General features: G+C 41.0%; 1 protein-coding gene and 2 long non-coding RNA genes across 3 annotated transcripts; all 3 read left to right on the forward strand.

Annotated features, from left to right (window-relative positions):
- Positions 1-935: 935 nt before the first annotated feature.
- Positions 936-3,126, forward strand: LOC112709717 (uncharacterized). Its single transcript, XR_011880684.1, has 4 exons — positions 936-1,112; positions 1,206-1,261; positions 1,339-1,470; positions 3,065-3,126. It is a non-coding gene; the product is annotated as an uncharacterized lncRNA (long non-coding RNA).
- A 1,293-nt stretch (positions 3,127-4,419) lies between these two features.
- On the forward strand, positions 4,420-7,082 carry LOC140183852 (uncharacterized). The gene is made up of 5 exons (XM_072233398.1): positions 4,420-4,897; positions 4,978-5,240; positions 5,343-5,476; positions 5,879-6,353; positions 6,663-7,082. Exons 1-5 carry the CDS (start codon positions 4,420-4,422, stop codon positions 7,080-7,082), a joined length of 1,770 nt encoding a protein of 589 aa, XP_072089499.1.
- A 2,068-nt stretch (positions 7,083-9,150) lies between these two features.
- On the forward strand, positions 9,151-20,622 carry LOC112782723 (uncharacterized). The gene is made up of 2 exons (XR_003193133.3): positions 9,151-9,239; positions 20,356-20,622. It is a non-coding gene; the product is annotated as an uncharacterized lncRNA (long non-coding RNA).
- The last annotated feature ends 366 nt before the right edge of the window (positions 20,623-20,988 follow it).

The following is a 20,988-nucleotide window of genomic DNA, read 5'->3' on the forward strand; positions in this document are numbered from 1 at the left end:
TATTGCTTCACAAATTGAATCAAGGAGCTATTACGTGTGATGAAGTTGTTAAAAAATGCGTGCATAATCTCACTCCTTTGTGTGCTTCTCATCCTGGCCCAAAAGTGGTAATCTAGATAAACTAAAATCCATAAATGACGATCTTCATTATAGCTCTGCAGAATGAACCAAAAAATATAAGCTCGGATTAAACCGAAAGTTATGCACATTTTAACCGAAAAAGTAATAGTATCAAATAATTCAAATTAAAACATCGGTTACCTGAGATCCACTTATTGGCCTCCGACATTGTACTGTATGACAAAATCGTTCCAATTTCTATCGAATGCGTCTTTTGTGAACGAGTTCTAAACAACGTGGCTCATCTATTGTTTGATTTCTTCGTGTCGCTTGTAGCCGTTTAATTTGCCTAGGATCTTCTTCATGACGTGCCAGATGCACCATGGGTAAATTATTGTTGGCATGCACATCTCGATGGCCTTTTGCATCGATACGCATTGGTTGGTAAGAATGTCTTTTTGGTGCCTTCTGTAAGAACCGCGCACGAATCAACCGGTTAATTAAGTGAATTAATTGCCCAAATTAGATTTCGAAAGGTTAGAGAGAGAATTTGAGGATTTAAAGGTGATTTTTGGACTCAGTGGGTCTTTCTGAGTCAGAAAATGTGCTTTCTACGAAAAATCGTAAAAAATTGCGAACCGGCAATTGAACCGGTTGAATTTCAAGTCTGCCTGTACCGCATGAGAAAAGTGAAAACCATAAAAACCTTAGAAAACAATAGAAATGGAAAACCGGGCTTTAATTTTAAAGATTTGACCCGAAGTTAGGCCAAACGGGCTAAAAACGCTAACGGGTTGGACCGGGCCCAAGTTGGGCCCAAGCCCAACATATAAATACACTTAAATGAACCCATTTCAGCCACTTTCACCCTCATAACCTAAACACAACAGCAGCTGAAGTGAAGAGAGAGGTGAGAGCTTTCCACCATTGTTACTATTCACTTCAAACTTCCCAAGCTCATATCTTGAGCTACGGAGCTCCGATCGCCGCACGTTTGCGGCTACGCGTTCCTTGTGAAGAGCTCTACAAAACCCACCCAAGAAACCCTCAAGGTAATCACGAAATCCTTCCAGTTCTGCTCTTCAAAATTTCGGGTTTTATTAGAGTTTTGGGTTAAATGGATTTTTGTGATTTTGGATGTTTAGGTTTGCTCTAATCCTTGCTTAGCTTTGGATTTGCGTTGTCAAATCTGTTGGGAAAGGTAAAGCTCTTAAACCCTTGTGAGATTATGCTTATGTTGAACCCTAGGTTGATTTGTGGTGATTTATATGTATATAGTTTGATTATTGTGGCTTTGGGAGCTTTTGGAACTTATTTGTGCTTGTTGGAGTGGATTTGAAAGCTTGGATTGTGGTTGGAAGCTTGTTGGTGCTCATTTTGAGTTTGGGTGCATAAAGGGAATCGGCCAAGGTATGGTTTCGGTTTCCTCTATGTAGTATATAATATTCATGGACACATAGGCTAGTGACCAATAGGATAGGTTGAATTAAAATGATGGTTGGTATACTAAATATTGATGAATTGATGAATGTTGAGTTGATTGTGATGAATTATAATGATATGATGATGTTGAATGATTGTATGGATTGGGAGTTGGTTCTTATAATGATTGTAGTGTTATGATTTATGAAATGGTGGGTTTGATGGTGATTTTGATCATAAGTGTTATATATTTGATGTTGGAATTGAGAATAATGAAATGAGAAGAAAAATGTGGTGAGGTTGATGTATTATGCTATAACAGGTACATTTTTGATGAAAAATGGAGCTTTGGATGGTTTGGTATGATTTGGTATGGGTATGGTGAGATAGTGTGGTAATTGTGAAGTTTGGAAAAATTGAGTTTTTGGTAAACTTTGTTTGATCATAACTTTTGCCTCGGTTTTCAAAATTGATTGAAAATTGTTTAGAATTAAAGATCTTTGAAAATTCTTCGAATCAGTATAAGGTTTGTGAAAATTAGAATTTTTGTAGAGAAAGTTACAATCATTCAAAGTTGATGTTAAAAACCTAGTTTGAGTATTAGAACGTGGGATATAAATTAAAGGCTCTAGTACATGATCTTAAGGTAAATTAGAAAACGGAGGTCTAAGTTTCTGGCATGCTGAGAATGGTTTGATGTTAGGTGAAGGATGATTGGTATGTGAGATGAGAAATGATGGACTTTTGGTATTTGGAAACTGAGTTATAAAAGGGACAATGGTTGAGATGAGTCGGGGACTCGGATTGATGTGATGGATTTATGTATGCTGAAAATACTTTTGAAAACCACTGAAATAATATTTTTACATGATATTTTGAGACGCTATGCGCCTGGCAGGGACGGTGGTTAATCCCGCCTGTCAAGGTAGCGGCGGCGGCGTAAGGACGGTGGTTAATCCCACTTACGTTGAGATGTGAGGTTGAGGCAAGAAATCCGCTCGCATCCGCTTCGGATTTATAGGGCGGCGGCGCGGTACTGGACAGTGATCCGGGCATATATCTCGGTTCCATATGAGAATCGAAGGGGACGTCTCATGGAGATGTGTCGGTTGGCAGTTGAACGACAATGTGATATCACAGCGGTGGCAGCATTCATCATATGCTTCTATCTGCTTGTATGTTTTACTTGTAATTGGTTTGCCTAATTTGAATAACATTTACTTGCTATCTGAATTATTGCCATATATGTTCTAACACTTTGTGCTTTACTTGTATTTTGAACGTTATTGTGTTTTTTGCTAGGATTGAGGAGGTCGGAAGGCGGGGCGATGGGATCGCATGGGGACTCGGTGTGAGGCTGTGGGAAGCGGTGTTGGTTAGAATAGAAATCCTTAGATAGATAACACTGGTTATTTAGTCAAGTTGGTATGTTATATTAAATGTTTATAATGCTTTAATTGAATCTTGTGTATGATATGAAGTTTAGGATTTTTTTGCGTCCGGGTCTTATATCCTTATCATGGGAATGTTACCATACTGAGAACCTCCAGTTCTCATACCATATTGTTGTTGTGTTTTTCAGATGCAGGTCGCAACCCACCTCGGTGAGTTGCTTTGGTTGGTGACAGGAGCGGAGATCTTGGATCATTTTGGAGTTCTTTTTGGTTTATTTTGTTTATACATCTCTCCTTTTGTATTTTGTTTGCCTAGAGGCATGTATTTGAGAGAAAAAACTTGTATAAGCTATTTTCACTGTATGGTTGTGTATATCAGTATATGGCTAGCCGACTTAAACTCCGCGAGTTTGACTAGTTCCCTATGATATTATATACTTATCTTTTTGTTATATCTTCTCTGTTTCTTATGCCTTAAGCTAGTAGCTCCGTTAGTAGTTTGTGCTTCAAAATTCTGTTTTTGAGCTATATCTTTCATCGGGCTTCTAGATTTGCTATTTTCATATATATTTTATGAATTTAGAATTGTCGTAATCTCTGATTAACCTTGGCTTTACGACGCGAGGTAAGGCTTAGGCTAATTAGGGTGTTACATTTAGTGGTATCAGAGCGGTTCGTCCTCGTGAGCCTGAGGGATGGACCGATTGTGCTTCATTGCATACTCTGTGTGTCTTTTCTTTGATGCTATTAGGTTATCTATTTGATATATGCATAGCATGCTTGTTTGTGAGTGCCTGTTTGGGTTAATTGAAGCACTAGACTTTTGATATTGAGACTGATCACCTTGATATCTATTGTTTGGTGTGGACAGGAATCCTACATGGCTACTCGCGGGCGAGGTCGAACGCGTACACAAGGCAGTAGGAATGAGCAACCAGCTGACAATCACGCCGAATTCATGGCGGTGATGGCGAATCTCGCTAACACCATGGAAGCTAATGCTGCTGCGACTCTGCAAGCAGTGCAAAGATTGGGCCACCACTGGTGGCACGGAAATGGGAATGGCGAGGGAATACATGATATGCTGAAGGTAGGCGATAACACAGGAGTTGATGACCCTGGCGAATTCCTCAGGTTCATCGCCATTTTCCGAGGATCCACAGATCCTATTGAAGCGGACCACTGGTTCAGGCTATAGAGCGTGCTTTACAGGCGCAGCATGTTCCTCTCAATCATATGTAGAGTTTGCCGCTTATAGTAGCGGGAGGCCAGCCTGGTGGCAGCTGAGTGTCGTTTGCTACAGCTTCAGAACGCCGACATTCATGGAGGTGTTCCAAATGGCTTTCTATAAGAATACTTTCCTGAGTTGCAAGGGAAGCAAAGGAGATGGAGCTAATGCAGCTGAAGCAAGGTTCATGTCTGTGGCAGAGTACACAACAAGTTCGAAGAGCTTTGTAGGTTTTCTCGGGTATGTCAGGGTGACCCGGAGACTTTCGAGAGCTGGAGGTGCATTAAGTACCAAAGGGGCTTGAAGGACAACATTATGACTGCTGTGGCTCCTATGGAGATCCGTGTCTTCTCTGACTTGGTGAACAAAGCAAGGGTAGTGGAGGAGTATGCTAAGACAGTGGCGGCATCTAAGGACACTCATGGAGGGAGCTCTAGTCGTGGGCGTGGCAAGTATTTTCATCCTAGAGGACAAAGCTTCAAAAGAGGGGGATATACTCCTCAAGGCCAAGGGGGCTTCAGAAAGAACAATCAGAATCAGTTTCAGTATGCTAAAGGAAGAGGAAATCAGAGTAAGAGTTATCCGGATTTAGCTTGTGATCGTTGTGGACGTTTTCACCCTTATGACTCATGTAAGATTGGTTTAGGTGGTTGCTTCAAGTGTGGGTTACCTGGCCACATTGCGAGGGATTGCCCTCGTGGGAGGAATCAGAATGCGGGCCAGAGTCAGCATCAAGGTCGAGTCTTTGCTGTGAATGCCAAGGATGCTTCCAAGGCGGATCCTTTGATGAAAGGTATATGTCTAATTGGTGATAAATCCTCAGTTGCATTATATGATATGGAGCTTCGCATTCGTTTATTTCATTTGCTAAAGTTGAGGAATTAGGCTTGAAAGTATCAGAGTTACCTTTTGATCTACATGTACATACTCCGCATCAAACAATTATGACTAGGTCAAGCTGTAGACAAGTAGGTTTCAAGCTTGAGGGTAGAAACTTTGTACACGATTTGATCTGTTTACCAATGGTGGGGCTGGAGATGATTTTAGGGTTTGATTGGTTGTCGAAGAACCGAATTTTGTTGGATTGCTTTGAACGGACAATTCGGTTTATGCCGGAAGGAGAAAATGGAGCAGTGGTAGCTACAGGGTATTACCTGAACTCTGTAATGGTGCATTATAGTGGGGAGGAGTGTTAGGGTTATATTCTGTTGGCTGCCAATGCGTTGGGCGATGCCCAGAACATAGATCAAATTCCGGTGGTTAGAGATTTTCCAGAAGTGTTCCCGGAAGATATCCCTGAGTTCCCACCTCAAAGGAAAATTGAGTTTGCGATTGAATTGGTGCCGGGAGCTGGACCAGTATCGATTGCACCGTATAGAATGGCTCCTATAGAGCTGGCAGAGCTAAAGACTCAGTTGGAAGAGCTTCTGAATAAGAGGTTCATTCGACCAAGTGTATCACCGTGGGGAGCACCAGTTTTATTGGTGAAGAAGAAAGATGGAGGGATACGTTTGTGTGTGGATTACCGACAGTTAAATAAAGTGACAGTGAAGAACAAGTACCCGCTGCCAAGGATAGATGACTTGATGGATCAATTGCAAGGAGCTGGAGTGTTTTCCAAGATTGATTTGAGATCCGGTTACCACCAGATAAGAGTGAAGGAAGATGATATCTCTAAGACTGCGTTTAGGACACGCTATGGACACTACGAGTTTGCGGTAATGTCCTTTGGGTTAACGAATGCACCTGCTGTTTTCATGGATTACATGAACAGAGTGTTTCTTCCCTTTCTGGACAAATTTGTGGTGGTTTTCATAGATGACATCTTAGTTTACTCTAAGACGGTAAAGGAGCATGAGGAACACTTGAGGATTGTACTGCAAATCTTAAAGGAGCGGAAGTTATACGCTAAGTTGTCAAAGTGCGAGTTCTGGAAGGAGGAAGTAAAGTTCTTAGGCCACGTGGTGAGTAAGGGAGGAATAGATGTAGATCCTTCTAAAGTAGAAACGGTGATGGAATGGGAAAGACCGACGACTGTGACGGAAGTCAGAAGCTTTTTGGGTTTAGCCGGATATTACCGGAGATTTATCGAAGGATTTTCCCGGATTGCGCTACCAATGACAAAGTTGACAAGGAAAGAAGTGTCGTTCGAGTGGACGTCGGAGTGCGAAGAAAGTTTTCAAACGTTAAAGCAGAGATTAACTTCAGCACCTGTTCTAATCCTACCGGAACCGCGTGAACCGTTTGAGGTATATTGTGATGCTTCTTTGAAGGGTTTGGGTTGCGTGTTGATGCAACACCGGAATGTGGTGGCTTACGCATCGCGTCAGCTGAGACCGCATGAGGTGAATTACCCCACTCATGACTTGGAATTAGCGGCAATTGTGTTTGCATTGAAGATTTGGAGACACCACTTATACGGAGTAAGGTTTAGCGTCTTTTCTGATCATAAGAGTCTCAATTACATCTTTGATCAGAAAGAGCTAAATATGCGCCAGAGAAGGTGGATGGAGTTGCTTAAAGATTATGATTTCGAGTTGAGTTATCACCCTGGAAAGGCGAACGTGGTAGCAGACGCTTTGAGTCGGAAATCTTTAACAATTGCTTGGATGAGAATCAAAGAAGAAGAACTAGTGGATAAGTTTGTAGATCTTAAGCTGGATATTAGTGAAGTTGCCGGAAGAGCTTGTTTGAATCAGTTACAAATTTCAAGCACGTTTAAATCAGAAATACAAAGGGCTCAGCAAGATGAGCAGAAGTTTCAGCAATTGTTTCAACTAGTTGGTGATAAGAGACGCGAAGAATTCACTAAGGATGATGAAGGGTTATGGAGATATAAGGGAAGGATTTGCATACCAGATGTTGGGAGTTTGAGGCAAGACTTGCTGTTGGAGGCTCACAACAGTGGGTTTTCTATTCATCCCGGGAGCACGAAGATGTATTATGACTTGAAGAAGATGTTCTGGTGGCCGGGATGAAGAGTGATATAGCTACAGTGGTATCCAAATGTTTGACCTGCCAAAAAGTGAAGATAGAGCATCAAAAACCGTCAGGAATGCTACAACCACTTGAGATTCCTCAGTGGACGTGGGAAGGAATTGCAATGGATTTTGTTACCGGTTTACCGAGGACTAGGTCGGGGTTTGATGCGATTTGGGTGATCGTAGATCGCTTAACCAAATCCGCTCATTTTCTGCCTATCCGACTAAACTGTTCTATGGAGGAGTTGGCAAGATTATACATCAAGGAGATAGTGAGGTTGCATGGTGTGCCGTCAAGCATAGTATCGGACCGTGATCCCCGATTCACATCAAGGTTTTGGGGAGCTTTCCAAAGAGCTTTCGGTACAAAGCTATGTCTTAGTACGGCGTATCATCCACAAACAGATGGACAATCGGAAAGGACTATTCAAACGTTGGAAGATATGCTGAGAGCATGTGTGTTGGATCAACCCGGGAGTTGGGATCGTTACATGCCATTGGTGGAGTTCGCATATAACAACAGCTTTCATGCAAGCATTGGGATGGCTCCGTATGAGGCTTTGTATGGACGGAAGTGTCAATCTCCACTTTGTTGGTATGAATGTGGAGAAGTAAGTGTTTTGGGTCCAGATTTGATAGCAGAGACTACTGAGAACATTAAGAAGATTCGTGCAAGGATTTTAACTGCCCAAAGTCGACAGAAGAGTTATGCGGATTAGAGAAGGAAACCCTTAGAGTTTGAAGTGGGAGAACATGTATTCCTTAGGGTTACACCGACAACTGGGATTGGAAGAGCAATCAAGACCAAGAAGTTGAACCCAAGATATATAGGACCGTTTGAGGTTTTGAAGAGATTCGGGCCGGTGGCGTATCAAGTAGCTTTGCCACCTCATCTGTCTAACTTGCATGACGTATTCCACGTGTCACAACTCCGTAAATACACGTCGGATGCGGCTCATGTGTTGGAGCCTGAATCGATCAAGTTGAAAGAGAACTTGACTCTCCAAGTGATACCAGTGAGGATCGATGACACTAGTGTGAAGAAGCTGTGAGGAAAGGATGTCCCATTGGTTAAAGTTGCTTGGGAGCGAGCAGGAGTAGAAGAGCACACTTGGGAATTGGAGTCTGAGATGCGAAAGGATTATCCCGAGCTTTTCTCAGGTGATTCAAATTTTGAGGGCAAAATTTCTTATTTGGTGGGGAGAATGTAAGAACCGCAACGAATCAACCGGTTAATTAAGTGAATTAATTGCCCAAATTAGATTCCGAAAGGTTAGAGAGAGAATTTGAGGATTTAAAGGTGATTTTTGGACTCAGTGGGTCTTTCTGAGTCAGAAAATGTGCTTTCTATGAAAAACCGTAAAAAATTGCGAACCGGCAATTGAACCGGTTGAATCGGTTCAAGTCTGCCTGGTACCGCACGAGAAAAGTGAAAACCATCAAAAACCTTAGAAAAATATTAGAAATGGAAAACCGGGCTTTAATTTTAAAGATTTGGCCCGAAGTTAGGCCAAACGGGCTAAAAACGCTAACGGGTTGGACCGGGCCCAAGTTGGGCCCAAGCCCAACATATAAATACACTTAAATGAACCCATTTCAGCCACTTTCACCCTCATAACCTAAACACAACAGCAGCTGAAGTGAAGAGAGAGGTGAGAGCTTTCCACCATTGTTACTATTCACTTCAAACTTCCCAAGCTCATATCTTGAGCTACGGAGCTCCGATCGCCGCACCGTTTGCGGCTACGCGTTCCTTGTGAAGAGCTCTACAAAACTCACCCAAGAAACCCTCAAGGTAATCACGAAATCCTTCCAGTTCTGCTCTTCAAAATTTCGGGTTTTATTAGAGTTTTGGGTTAAATGGGTTTTTGTGATTTTGGATGTTTAGGTTTGCTCTAATCCTTGCTTAGCTTTGGATTTGCGTTGTCAAATCTGTTGGGAAAGGTAAAAGCTCTTAAACCCTTGTGAGATTATGCTTATGTTGAACCCTAGGTTGATTTGTGGTGATTTATATGTATATAGTTTGATTATTGTGGCTTTGGGAGTTTTTGGAACTTATTTGTACTTGTTGGAGTGGATTTGAAAGCTTGGATTGTGGTTGGAAGCTTGTTGGTGCTCATTTTGAGTTTGGGTGCATAAAGGGAATCGGCCAAGGTATGGTTTCGGTTTCCTCTATGTAGTATATAATATTCATGGACACATAGGCTAGTGACCAATAGGATAGGTTGAATTAAAATGATGGTTGGTATACTAAATATTGATGAATTGATGAATGTTGAGTTGATTGTGATGAATTATAATGATATGATGATGTTGAATGATTGTATGGATTGGGAGTTGGTTCTTATAATGATTGTAGTGTTATGATTTATGAAATGGTGGGTTTGATGGTGATTTTGATCATAAGTGTTATATATTTGATGTTGGAATTGAGAATAGTGAAATGAGAAGAAAAATGTGGTGAGGTTGATGTATTATGCTATAACAGGTACATTTTGATGAAAAATGGAGCTTTGGATGGTTTGGTATGATTTGGTATGGGTATGGTGAGATAGTGTGGTAATTGTGAAGTTTGGAAAAATTGAGTTTTTGGTAAACTTTGTTTGATCATAACTTTTGCCTCGGTTTTCAAAATTGATTGAAAATTGTTTAGAATTAAAGATCTTTGAAAATTCTTCGAATCAGTATAAGGTTTGTGAAAATTAGAATTTTGTAGAGAAAGTTACGATCATTCAAAGTTGATGTTAAAAACCTAGTTTTGAGTATTAGAACGTGGGATATAAATTAAAGGCTCTAGTACATGATCTTAAGGTAAATTAGAAAACGGAGGTCTAAGTTTCTGGCGTGCTGAGAATGGTTTGATGTTAGGTGAAGGATGATTGGTATGTGAGATGAGAAATGATGGACTTTTGGTATTTGGAAACTGAGTTATAAAAGGGACCATGGTTGAGATGAGTCGGGGACTCGGATTGATGTGATGGATTTATGTATGCTGAAAATACTTTTGAAAACCACTGAAATAATATTTTTACATGATATTTTGAGACGCTATGCGCCTGGCAGGGACGGTGGTTAATCCCGCCTGTCGAGGTAGCGGCGGCAGCGTAAGGACGGTGGTTAATCCCGCTTACGTTGAGATGTGAGGTCTGAGGCAAGAATATCCCGCTCGCATCCCTTCGGATTTATAGGGCGAGCAGGCGCCGGTACCTGGACAGTGATCCGGGCACTATATCTCGGGGGTTCCCATATGAGAAATCCGAAGGGCGACGTCTCCATGGAGATGTGTCGGGTTGGCAGTTGAACCGACAATGTGATATCACAGCCAGTAGGGCAGGCATTCATCATATGCATTTCCTATCTGCTTGTATGCTTTGTCTATTTGTAATGGTTTGCCTAATTGAATAACATGCTTACTTGCTATCTGAATTATTTGCCATATATGTTACTACTTGTGCTTTACTTGCTTTGAACATTATCTGTGTTTTCTGCTGGGATTGAGGAGGTTCGGAAGGCGGTGGCGATGGGATCGCATGGAGGATCGGTTGGTGAAGGCTGTGGGACAGCGGTGTTTGGTTAGAATAGAAATCCCTTAAGATAGATAACCTGGTTTATTTAAGTCAAGTTGGTATGTTATACTTAAATGTTTTATAATGCTTTAAGTTGAATCTTGTGATGGATATGAAGCTTAGTGGTGCACGAAATTGCAATCACACTTTTGCAATCCCGCACAACTAACCAGCAAGTGTACTGGGTCGTCCAAGTAATACCTTGCGTGAGCAAGGGTCGATCCCACAGAGATTGTCGGCTTGAAGCAAGCTATGGTTATCTTGTAATTCTTAGTCAGGATATCAGAAATTATCAGGATTGATTGTGAAAAGCAAAAGAACATGAAATGATTACTTGTTTTGCAGTAATGGAGAATAGGTTGAGGTTTGGAGATGCTCCATCTTCTGAATCTCTGCTTTCCTACTGTCTTCTTCTTCAAACACGCAAGTCTCCTTCCATGGCAAGCTGTATGTAGGGTTTCACCGTTGTCAATGGCTACCTCCCATCCTCTCATTGGAACGATTCCTAATGCCCTGTCACGGCACGGCATTCCATCTGTCGGTTCTCAATCAGGCCGGAATAGAATCCAGTGATTCTTTTGCGTCTGTCACTAACGCCCCGCCTTCAGGAGTTTGAAGCCCGTCACAGTCATTCAGTCATTGAATCCTACTCAGAATACCACAGACAAGGTTTAGACCTTCCGGATTCTCTTGAATGCCGCCATCAGTCTAGCTTATACCACGAAGATTCCGGTTAAAGAATCCAAGAGATAACTACTTAATCTAAGGTAGAACGGAGGTGGTTGTCAGGCACGCGTTCATAGTTGAGAATGATGATGATTGTCACGGATCATCACATTCATCCGGATTAAGAACAAGTATTATCTTAGAATGGAAGCAAGCATGATTGAATGAGAAACAGTAGTAATTGCATTAATCCATTAAGACACAGCAGAGCTCCTCACCCCCAACCATGGGGTTTAGAGATTCATGCTGTAGAAAGTACACAAAGAAGGGTGTAAAATGTCATGAGGTCATAAGGTACAAGATAAATCTCTAAAAGTTGTTTAAATAGTAAACTAGTAACCTAGGGTGTACAGAAATGAGTAAATGACGTAAAAATCCACTTCTGGGTCCACTTGGTGTGTGCTTGGGCTGAGCAATGAAGCAATTTCGTGTAGAGACCTTTTCTGGAGTTAAACGCCAGCTTTCATGCCAGTTTGGGCGTTTAACTCCAAGTTTTATGCCAGTTCCGGCGTTTAACGCTGGAATTTCTGAGGCTGTTTTGCCACGCCGGTTTGGGCCATCAAATCTTGGGCAAAGTATGGACTATCATATATTGCTGGAAAGCCCAGGATGTCTACTTTCCAACGCCGTTGAGAGCGCGCCAATTGGGCTTCTGTAGCTCCAGAAAATCCACTTCGAGTGCAGGGAGGTCAGAATCCAACAGCATCTGCAGTCCTTTTTGGTCTCGGAATCAGATTTTTGCTCAGGACCCTAAATTTCAGCCAGAAAATACCTGAAATCACAGAAAAACACACAAACTCATAGTGAAATCCAGAAAAGTGAATTTTAGCTAAAAACTAATAAAAATATACTAAAAACTAACTAAATCATACTAAAAACATACTAAAAACAATGCCAAAAAGCGTACAAATTATCCGCTCATCACAACACCAAACTTAAATTGTTGCTTGTCCTCAAGCAACTGAAAATCAAATAAGATAAAAAGAAGAGAATATACTATAGACTCCAAATTATCAATGAAACTAAGCTCCAAATTAGATGAGCGGGACTAGTAGCTTTTTGCCTCCGAACAGTTTTGGCATCTCATTTTATCCTTTGAAATTCAGAATGATTGGCTTCTTTAGGAACTCCGAATCCAGATAGTGTTATTGATTCTCCTAGTTAAGTATGATGATTCTTGAACACAGCTACTTATTGAGTCTTGGCCGTGGCCCAAAGCACTCTGTCTTCCAGTATTACCACCGGATACATACATGCCACAGACACATAATTGGGTGAACCTTTTCAGATTGTGACTCAGCTTTGCTGAAGTCCCCAATTAGAGGTGTCCAAGGTTCTTAAGCACACTCTTGTTGCCTTGGATCACAACTTTATTTCTTTTCTTTTTCTTTTTCTTTCTTTCTTTCTCTCTCTCTTTTTTTTTTCGGAAAATTTTTTTTTCGGAAATTTTTTTTTTTGTATCCACTGCTTTTTCTTGCTTCAAGAATCAATCTAATTATTTTTAGATCCTCAATAACAGTTCTCTTTTTCTTTCTTCTTTCAAGAGCCAACAACTTTTAACATTCATGAACCACAAATTCAAAAGACATATGCACTGTTTAAGCATACATTCAGAAAACAACAAGTATTGTCACCACATCAAACTAATTAAGCTAGTTTTAAAGATTAATTTGAAATCCTGTACTTCTTGTTCTTTTGTGATAAAAACAGTTTTCATTTAAGAAAGGTGATGGATTCATGTTCATAGCTTTAAGGCATAGACACTAAGACACTAATGATCATAAGACACAAACATGGATAAACATAAAGCACTAAAATTCGAAAAACAGGAAAATAAAGAACAAGGAGATTAAAGAACGGGTCCACCTCAGTGATGGCGGCTTGTTCTTCCTCTTGAAGGTCTTATGGAGTGCTTGAGCTCCTCAATGTCTCTTCCTTGTCTTTGTTGCTTATCTCTCATGATTCTTTGGTCTTCTCTAATTTCATGGAGGAGGATGGCATGTTCTTGGTGCTCCACCCTTAGTTGTCCCAAATTCTCCTAGGGAGGTGTTCAGTTGCTCCCAATAGTCTTGTGGAGGAAAGTGCATCCCTTGAGATAGCTCATGGATCTCATGATGAGAGGGGTCTCTTGTTTGCTCCATCTTCTTCTTAGTGATGGGCTTGAGGTCATGCCTTCTCAGTTGAACTGGCTTTGGATGCCATAAATGGTTATGGAAAAACAAAAAGCAATGCTTTTACCACACCAAACTTAAAAGGTTTGCTCGTCCTCGAGCAAAAGAAGAAAGAAGAGAGTAGAAGAAAAAGAAATGGAGGAGAGGGAGATGGCTTTGTGGTTAGGCCAAAAGGGGAAGAAGTAGTGGTTTGAATTTGGATGATGAGGTAAGTGGGGTTTTATGGAGGTGAGTGGTGAAGAGAGAGATGGGATTTGATAGGTGAGGGGTTTGTGGGGATCCTGTGGGGTCCACAGATCCTTAGGTGTCAAGGAAAAGTCATCCCTGCACCAAATGGCATCAAAAATCACGTTTTGAGCCAATTCTGGCGTTAAACGCCGGGCTGGTGCCCATTTCTGGCGTTTAACGCCAGGTTCTTGCCCTTTCCTGGCGTTTAACGCCAGTCTGGTGCCCCTTTCTGGCGTTAAACGCCCAGAATGGTGCCAGACTGGGCGTTAAACGCCCAACTGCTAGCCTCACTGGCGTTTAAATGCCAGTGAGTTCTTCCTCCAGGGTGTGCTGTTTTCTTCCTGTTTTTCATTCTGTTTTTGCTTTTTCAATTGATTTTGTGACTTCTCATGATCATCAACCTACAAAAAATATAAAATAACAAAAGAAAAAAAAAATTAATTATAAAACATTGGGTTGCCTCCCAACAAGCGCTTCTTTAATGTCAGTAGCTTGACAGTGGGCCCTCATGGAGCCTCACTGAGGCTTAGAGCAATGTTGGAACCTCCCAACACCAGACTTAGAGTTTGAATGTGGGGGTTCAACACCAAACTTAGAAGTTGGTGGTGGCCTCCCAACACCAAACTTAGAGTTTGACTGTGGGGGCTCTGTTTGACTCTGTTTTGAGAGAAGCTCTTCACGCTTCCTCTCCATGGTTACTGAAGGAGAACCTTTATAGTCTGCACTGTATGCAAGCCACGGAACTTCCTGAATAGCAAACAATTGCTCATCCGGAAAGGTTTCAGAGATCTCAGTAGGAGGGAGGGATGCTCCTGCTACTGGTTCTATCCTTGACAGGTGATCAGCTACTTGATTCTCTGTCCCTTTTCTGTCTCTTATTTCTATATCAAACTCTTGCAGAAGCAACACCCATCTTATGAGCCTGGGCTTTGAATCCTGCTTTGTGAGTAGATATTTAAGAGCAGCATGGTCAGTGTACACAATCACTTTTGATCCTACTAAATAAGATCTGAACTTGTCAATGGCACAAACCACTGCAAGTAACTCCTTTTCTGTGGTTGTGTAGTTCTTCTGTGCATCATTTAAGATACGGCTGCCATAATATATGACATGCAGAAGCTTACCATGCCTTTGTCCCAATACTGCACCAATGGCATGGTCACTGGCATCACACATTAGTTCAAATGGTAATGTCCAGTCTGGTGCAGAGATGACTGGTGCTGTGACCAGCTTAGCTTTCAAAGTCTCAAACGCCTGCAGACACTCATTATCAAAAATAAATGGAGTGTCAGCAGCTAGCAGATTACTCAGAGGTTTGGCAATTTTTGAAAAATCCCTTATAAACCTTCTGTAGAATCCTGCATGCCCCAGAAAGCTTCTGACTGCCTTAACATTGGCAGGTGGTGGTAATTTTTCAATTACCTCTACCTTTGCCTTATCCACCTCTATTCCCTTGTTTGAAATTTTATGCCCAAGGACAATCCCTTCAGTCACCATAAAGTGACATTTTTCCCAGTTTAAAACTAGGTTGGTCTCTTGGCATCTTTTCAGAACAAGTGCTAGATGGTTAAGGCAGGAGCTGAATGAGTCTCCAAATACTGAAAAGTCATCCATAAAGACTTCCAGAAATTTCTCTACCATATCTGAGAAGATAGAGAGCATGCACCTCTGAAAGGTTGCAGGTGCATTGCACAGACCAAAAGGCATCCTTCTGTAGGCAAATACTCCAGAAGGACATGTAAATACTGTTTTCTCTTGGTCCTGAGGATCTACTGCAATTTGGTTGTAACCTGAGTAGCCGTCCAAAAAGCAGTAGTATTCATGACCTGCTAGTCTCTCTAGCATCTGGTCTATGAATGGTAAAGGAAAATGATCCTTTCTGGTGACTGTATTGAGCCTTCTGTAGTCAATACACATGCGCCACCCTGTAACTGTTCTTGTAGGAACCAGTTCATTCTTTTCATTATGAACCACTGTTATGCCCCCCTTCTTGGGGACAACATGGACAGGGCTCACCCAGGGGCTGTCAGAAATAGGATAAATAATCCCAGCCTCTAGTAGCTTAGTGACCTCTTTCTGCACCACCTCCCTCATGGCTGGATTTAGCCGCCTTTGTGGTTGAACCACTGGCTTAGCATCATCCTCCAATAGGATCTTGTGCATGCATCTTGCTGGGCTAATGCCCTTAAGATCACTTATGGACCACCCAAGAGCTGTCTTGTGTGTCCTTAGCACTTGAATTAGTGCTTCCTCTTCCTGTGGATTTAAAGCAGAGCTTATGATCACTGGAAAAGTGTCACCTTCTCCCAGAAATGCATATTTCAGGGATGGTGGTAGTGGCTTGAGCTCTGGTTTAGGAGGTTTATCTCCTTCTTGAGGAATTTTCAAAATTTCTTTTATTTCCTTTAGTTCCTCCAGACCAGGCTGAACATCTTCAAAGATGTCATCTAGATCTGATTCAAGACTTTCAGTCATATTGACCTCCTCCACCAAAGAGTCAATAATATCAGTGCTCATGCAGTCATTTGATGTGTCTGGATGCTGCATAGCTTTGACAACATTCAACTTGAACTCATCCTCATTGACTCTCAGGGTTAATTCCCCTTTTTGTACATCAATGAGAGTTCGTCCAGTTGCTAGGAAAGGTCTTCCTAGAATGAGAGTTGCACTCTTGTGCTCCTCCATTTCCAGCACCACAAAGTCAGTTGGAAAGGCAAATGGCCCAACCTTGACAATCATGTCCTCAATTATGCCTGATGGGTGTTTAATGGAGCCATCAGCAAGTTGGAGGCATATCCGGGTTGGTTTGACTTCTCCAGTCAACCCAAGCTTTCTGATAGTGGATGCAGGTATTAGATTGATGCTTGCTCCAAGATCACATAGAGCTGTCTTGGTGCAAGCACCTTCTAATGTGCATGGTATCATAAAGCTTCCTGGATCTTGAAGCTTTTCTGGTAAGCTTTTTAATATGACTGCACTGCATTCTTCAGTGAGAAACACTTTTTCAGTTTCTCTCCAATCCTTCTTATGACTCAAGATTTCTTTCATGAACTTAGCATAAGAAGGTATTTGCTCAAGTGCCTCTGCAAACGGAATCTTTATTTCAAGAGTCCTTAGATAGTCTGCAAAGCGGGCAAATTGCTTATTCTGTTCCGCTTGGCGGAGTTTTTGAGGATAAGGCATCTTGGCTTTATATTCTTCAACCTTAGATGCTGCAGGTTTATTCCTTACAGAAGTGGTTGAAGAAGCCTTGTTAGAGGGATTACTGTCAGCACTCTCAGGTGTCTGATCTTCCCTTGGCGTTTGAACGCCAGGAATGGGTGAAGCTTGGGCGTTAAACGCCAACTTCTCTCCCTTTTCTGGCGTTTGAACGCCAGAACTGGGCAAGGAATGGGCGTTTAACGCCAACTTTCCTTCCCTTTCTGGCGTTTGAACGCCAATAACATTCCTCTCTGGGCTCTTACTGTCCTCAGAGGGATTTTGAACAGTGGTTTGGTTATCCTCTGTCAATTGTTCCCTGTTTGGCTTTTTGCTCTTCTGAGCAGTGGTATTCAGTGTCTTCCCACTCCTCAGTTGAACTGCTTGACACTCCTCTGTTATCTGTTTAGATAATTGCTGTTTTGCTTGATTCAACTGCAGTTCTATGCTCTTGTTAGCAACTTTGGTTTCATGGAGCATCTCTTTAAAGTCTGCTAACTGTTCTGTCATCAGGAGCAATTGTTGATTAAGCTCATTTATCTGTTCTTGAGGATTAGGGTCAGTGACTACTGCCATGACTTCCTCTTTTGGAGAGAACTCATTGCTAGAGTACAAATATTGATTTCTAGCAACAGTGTCTATAAGCTCTTGAGCTTCTTCAATTGTCTTCCTCATGTGTATAGATCCACCAGCTGAGTGGTCTAAAGACATCTGAGCTTTTTCTGTAAGCCCATAATAGAAAATGTCTAACTGTACCCACTCTGAAAACATTTCAGAGGGACATTTCCTTAGCATACCTCTATACCTCTCCCAGGCATTATAAAGGGATTCATTATCCTCTTGTTTAAAGCCTTGGATGTCCAGCCTTAACTGTGTCATCCTCTTAGGAGGGTAAAAATGATTCAGGAATTTGTCTGACAACTGTTTACATGTCTTTATGCTTGCTGTAGGTTGGTTGTTCAACCACCTTTTAGCTTGATCTTTTACAGCAAATGGAAACAGTAATAGTCTGTAGACATCCTGATCTACCTCTTTATCATGTACTGTGTCAGCAATTTGTAAAAACTGTGCCAGAAACTCAGTAGGCTCTTCCTGTGGAAGACCGGAATACTGGCAATTTTGCTGCACTATGATAATGAGTTGAGGATTTAGCTCAAAGCTGCTTGCTTTGATGGGAGGTGTACAGATGCTACTCCCATATGCAGTTGTAATGGGGTTAGCATATGACCCCAGAGTCCTTTTGGACTGATTAATCCCACTTAAGTCCATAATGGACAAGAGGGAAATGATAATGATTGCAAAGAGATAAATTTTGTTTTTTTTTTTTTTTGAATTAACGAAAAAAAATGAAATAAAACAAAAGAAAATTAAAATAAAAATTCGAAAATCTAAAATAAAATAAGATCAAAGCAAATTGAAAACTGAATCAATTAGTTAATTAAAAAGATTTTTAAAACAGCAATTAAAAAGATATGATTGAAAAAATTTTATGAAAAAGATTTGATTTTTAAAAAAGAGGAAAGAGAAAAACAACAAAAAGACACCAAACTTAAAATTTTAGAAAATCAAACACAAAATTTTCGAAAATTTTTAAGGGAAAAACAAAAAGAGGACACCAAACTTAGAATTTTTATGACTCAACTAAAAGACTCTAAACCAACAAAAATAAAACAGTCCTAATCTAAGCAACAAGATAATCCGTCAGTTGTCCAAACTCAACAATCCCCGGCAACGGCGCCAAAAACTTGGTGCACGAAATTGCAATCACACTTTTGCAATCCCGCACAACTAACCAGCAAGTGTACTGGGTCGTCCAAGTAATACCTTGCGTGAGCAAGGGTCGATCCCACAGAGATTGTCGGCTTGAAGCAAGCTATGGTTATCTTGTAATTCTTAGTCAGGATATCAGAAATTATCAGGATTGATTGTGAAAAGCAAAAGAACATGAAATGATTACTTGTTTTGCAGTAATGGAGAATAGGTTGAGGTTTGGAGATGCTCCATCTTCTGAATCTCTGCTTTCCTACTGTCTTCTTCTTCAAACACGCAAGTCTCCTTCCATGGCAAGCTGTATGTAGGGTTTCACCGTTGTCAATGGCTACCTCCCATCCTCTCATTGGAACGATTCCTAATGCCCTGTCACGGCACGGCATTCCATCTGTCGGTTCTCAATCAGGCCGGAATAGAATCCAGTGATTCTTTTGCGTCTGTCACTAACGCCCCGCCTTCAGGAGTTTGAAGCCCGTCACAGTCATTCAGTCATTGAATCCTACTCAGAATACCACAGACAAGGTTTAGACCTTCCGGATTCTCTTGAATGCCGCCATCAGTCTAGCTTATACCACGAAGATTCCGGTTAAAGAATCCAATAGATAACTACTTAATCTAAGGTAGAACGGAGGTGGTTGTCAGGCACGCGTTCATAGTTGAGAATGATGATGATTGTCACGGATCATCACATTCATCCGGATTAAGAACAAGTATTATCTTAGAATGGAAGCAAGCATGATTGAATGAGAAACAGTAGTAATTGCATTAATCCATTAAGACACAGCAGAGCTCCTCACCCCCAACCATGGGGTTTAGAGATTCATGCTGTAGAAAGTACACAAAGAAGGGTGTAAAATGTCATGAGGTCATAAGGTACAAGATAAATCTCTAAAAGTTGTTTAAATAGTAAACTAGTAACCTAGGGTGTACAGAAATGAGTAAATGACGTAAAAATCCACTTCTGGGTCCACTTGGTGTGTGCTTGGGCTGAGCAATGAAGCAATTTCGTGTAGAGACCTTTTCTGGAGTTAAACGCCAGCTTTCATGCCAGTTTGGGCGTTTAACTCCAAGTTTTATGCCAGTTCCGGCGTTTAACGCTGGAATTTCTGAGGCTGTTTTGCCACGCCGGTTTGGGCCATCAAATCTTGGGCAAAGTATGGACTATCATATATTGCTGGAAAGCCCAGGATGTCTACTTTCCAACGCCGTTGAGAGCGCGCCAATTGGGCTTCTGTAGCTCCAGAAAATCCACTTCGAGTGCAGGGAGGTCAGAATCCAACAGCATCTGCAGTCCTTTTTGGTCTCGGAATCAGATTTTTGCTCAGGACCCTAAATTTCAGCCAGAAAATACCTGAAATCACAGAAAAACACACAAACTCATAGTGAAATCCAGAAAAGTGAATTTTAGCTAAAAACTAATAAAAATATACTAAAAACTAACTAAATCATACTAAAAACATACTAAAAACAATGCCAAAAAGCGTACAAATTATCCGCTCATCACTTAGGATTGCCTTTGGCGTCCCGGGGTCTTATATCCTATATCACTGGGAACTGTTACCATACTGAGAACCTCCAGTTCTCATACCATATTGTTGTTGTGTTTTTTAGATGCAGGTCGCAACCCACCTCGGTGAGTTGCTTTGGTTGGTGACAGGAGCGGAGAATCTTGGATCATTTTGGAGTTCTTTTTGGTTTATTTTGTTTATACATCTCTCCTTTTGTATTTTGTTTTGCCTAGAGGCATGTATTTGAGAGAACAAAACTTGTATAAGCTATTTTCACTGTATGGTTGTGTATATCAGTATATGGCTAGCCGGCTTAAACTCCGCGAGTCGTGACTAGTTCCCTATGATATTATATACTTATCTTTTGTTATATCTTCTCTGTTTCTTATGCCTTAAGCTAGTAGCTCCGTTAGTACGTTTGTGCTTCAAAATTCTGTTTTTGAGCTATATCTTTCATCGGGCTTCTAGATTATGCTATTCTTTCCATATATATATATATATATATATATATATATATATATATATATATATATATATATATATATATATATATATATATATATATATATATATATATATATATATATATATATATATATATATATATATTATGTATGAATTTAGAATTGTCGTAATCTCTGATTAACCTTGGCTTTACGACGTGAGGTAAGGCTTAGGCTAATTAGGGTGTTACACCTTCCCTCCCATGCAATTGAGCCAACATTTGAATAGTCAT

This window comes from Arachis hypogaea, chromosome 1 (genome assembly GCF_003086295.3).
Source record: "Arachis hypogaea cultivar Tifrunner chromosome 1, arahy.Tifrunner.gnm2.J5K5, whole genome shotgun sequence".
In the NCBI taxonomy this organism is placed as follows: domain Eukaryota; kingdom Viridiplantae; phylum Streptophyta; class Magnoliopsida; order Fabales; family Fabaceae; genus Arachis; species Arachis hypogaea.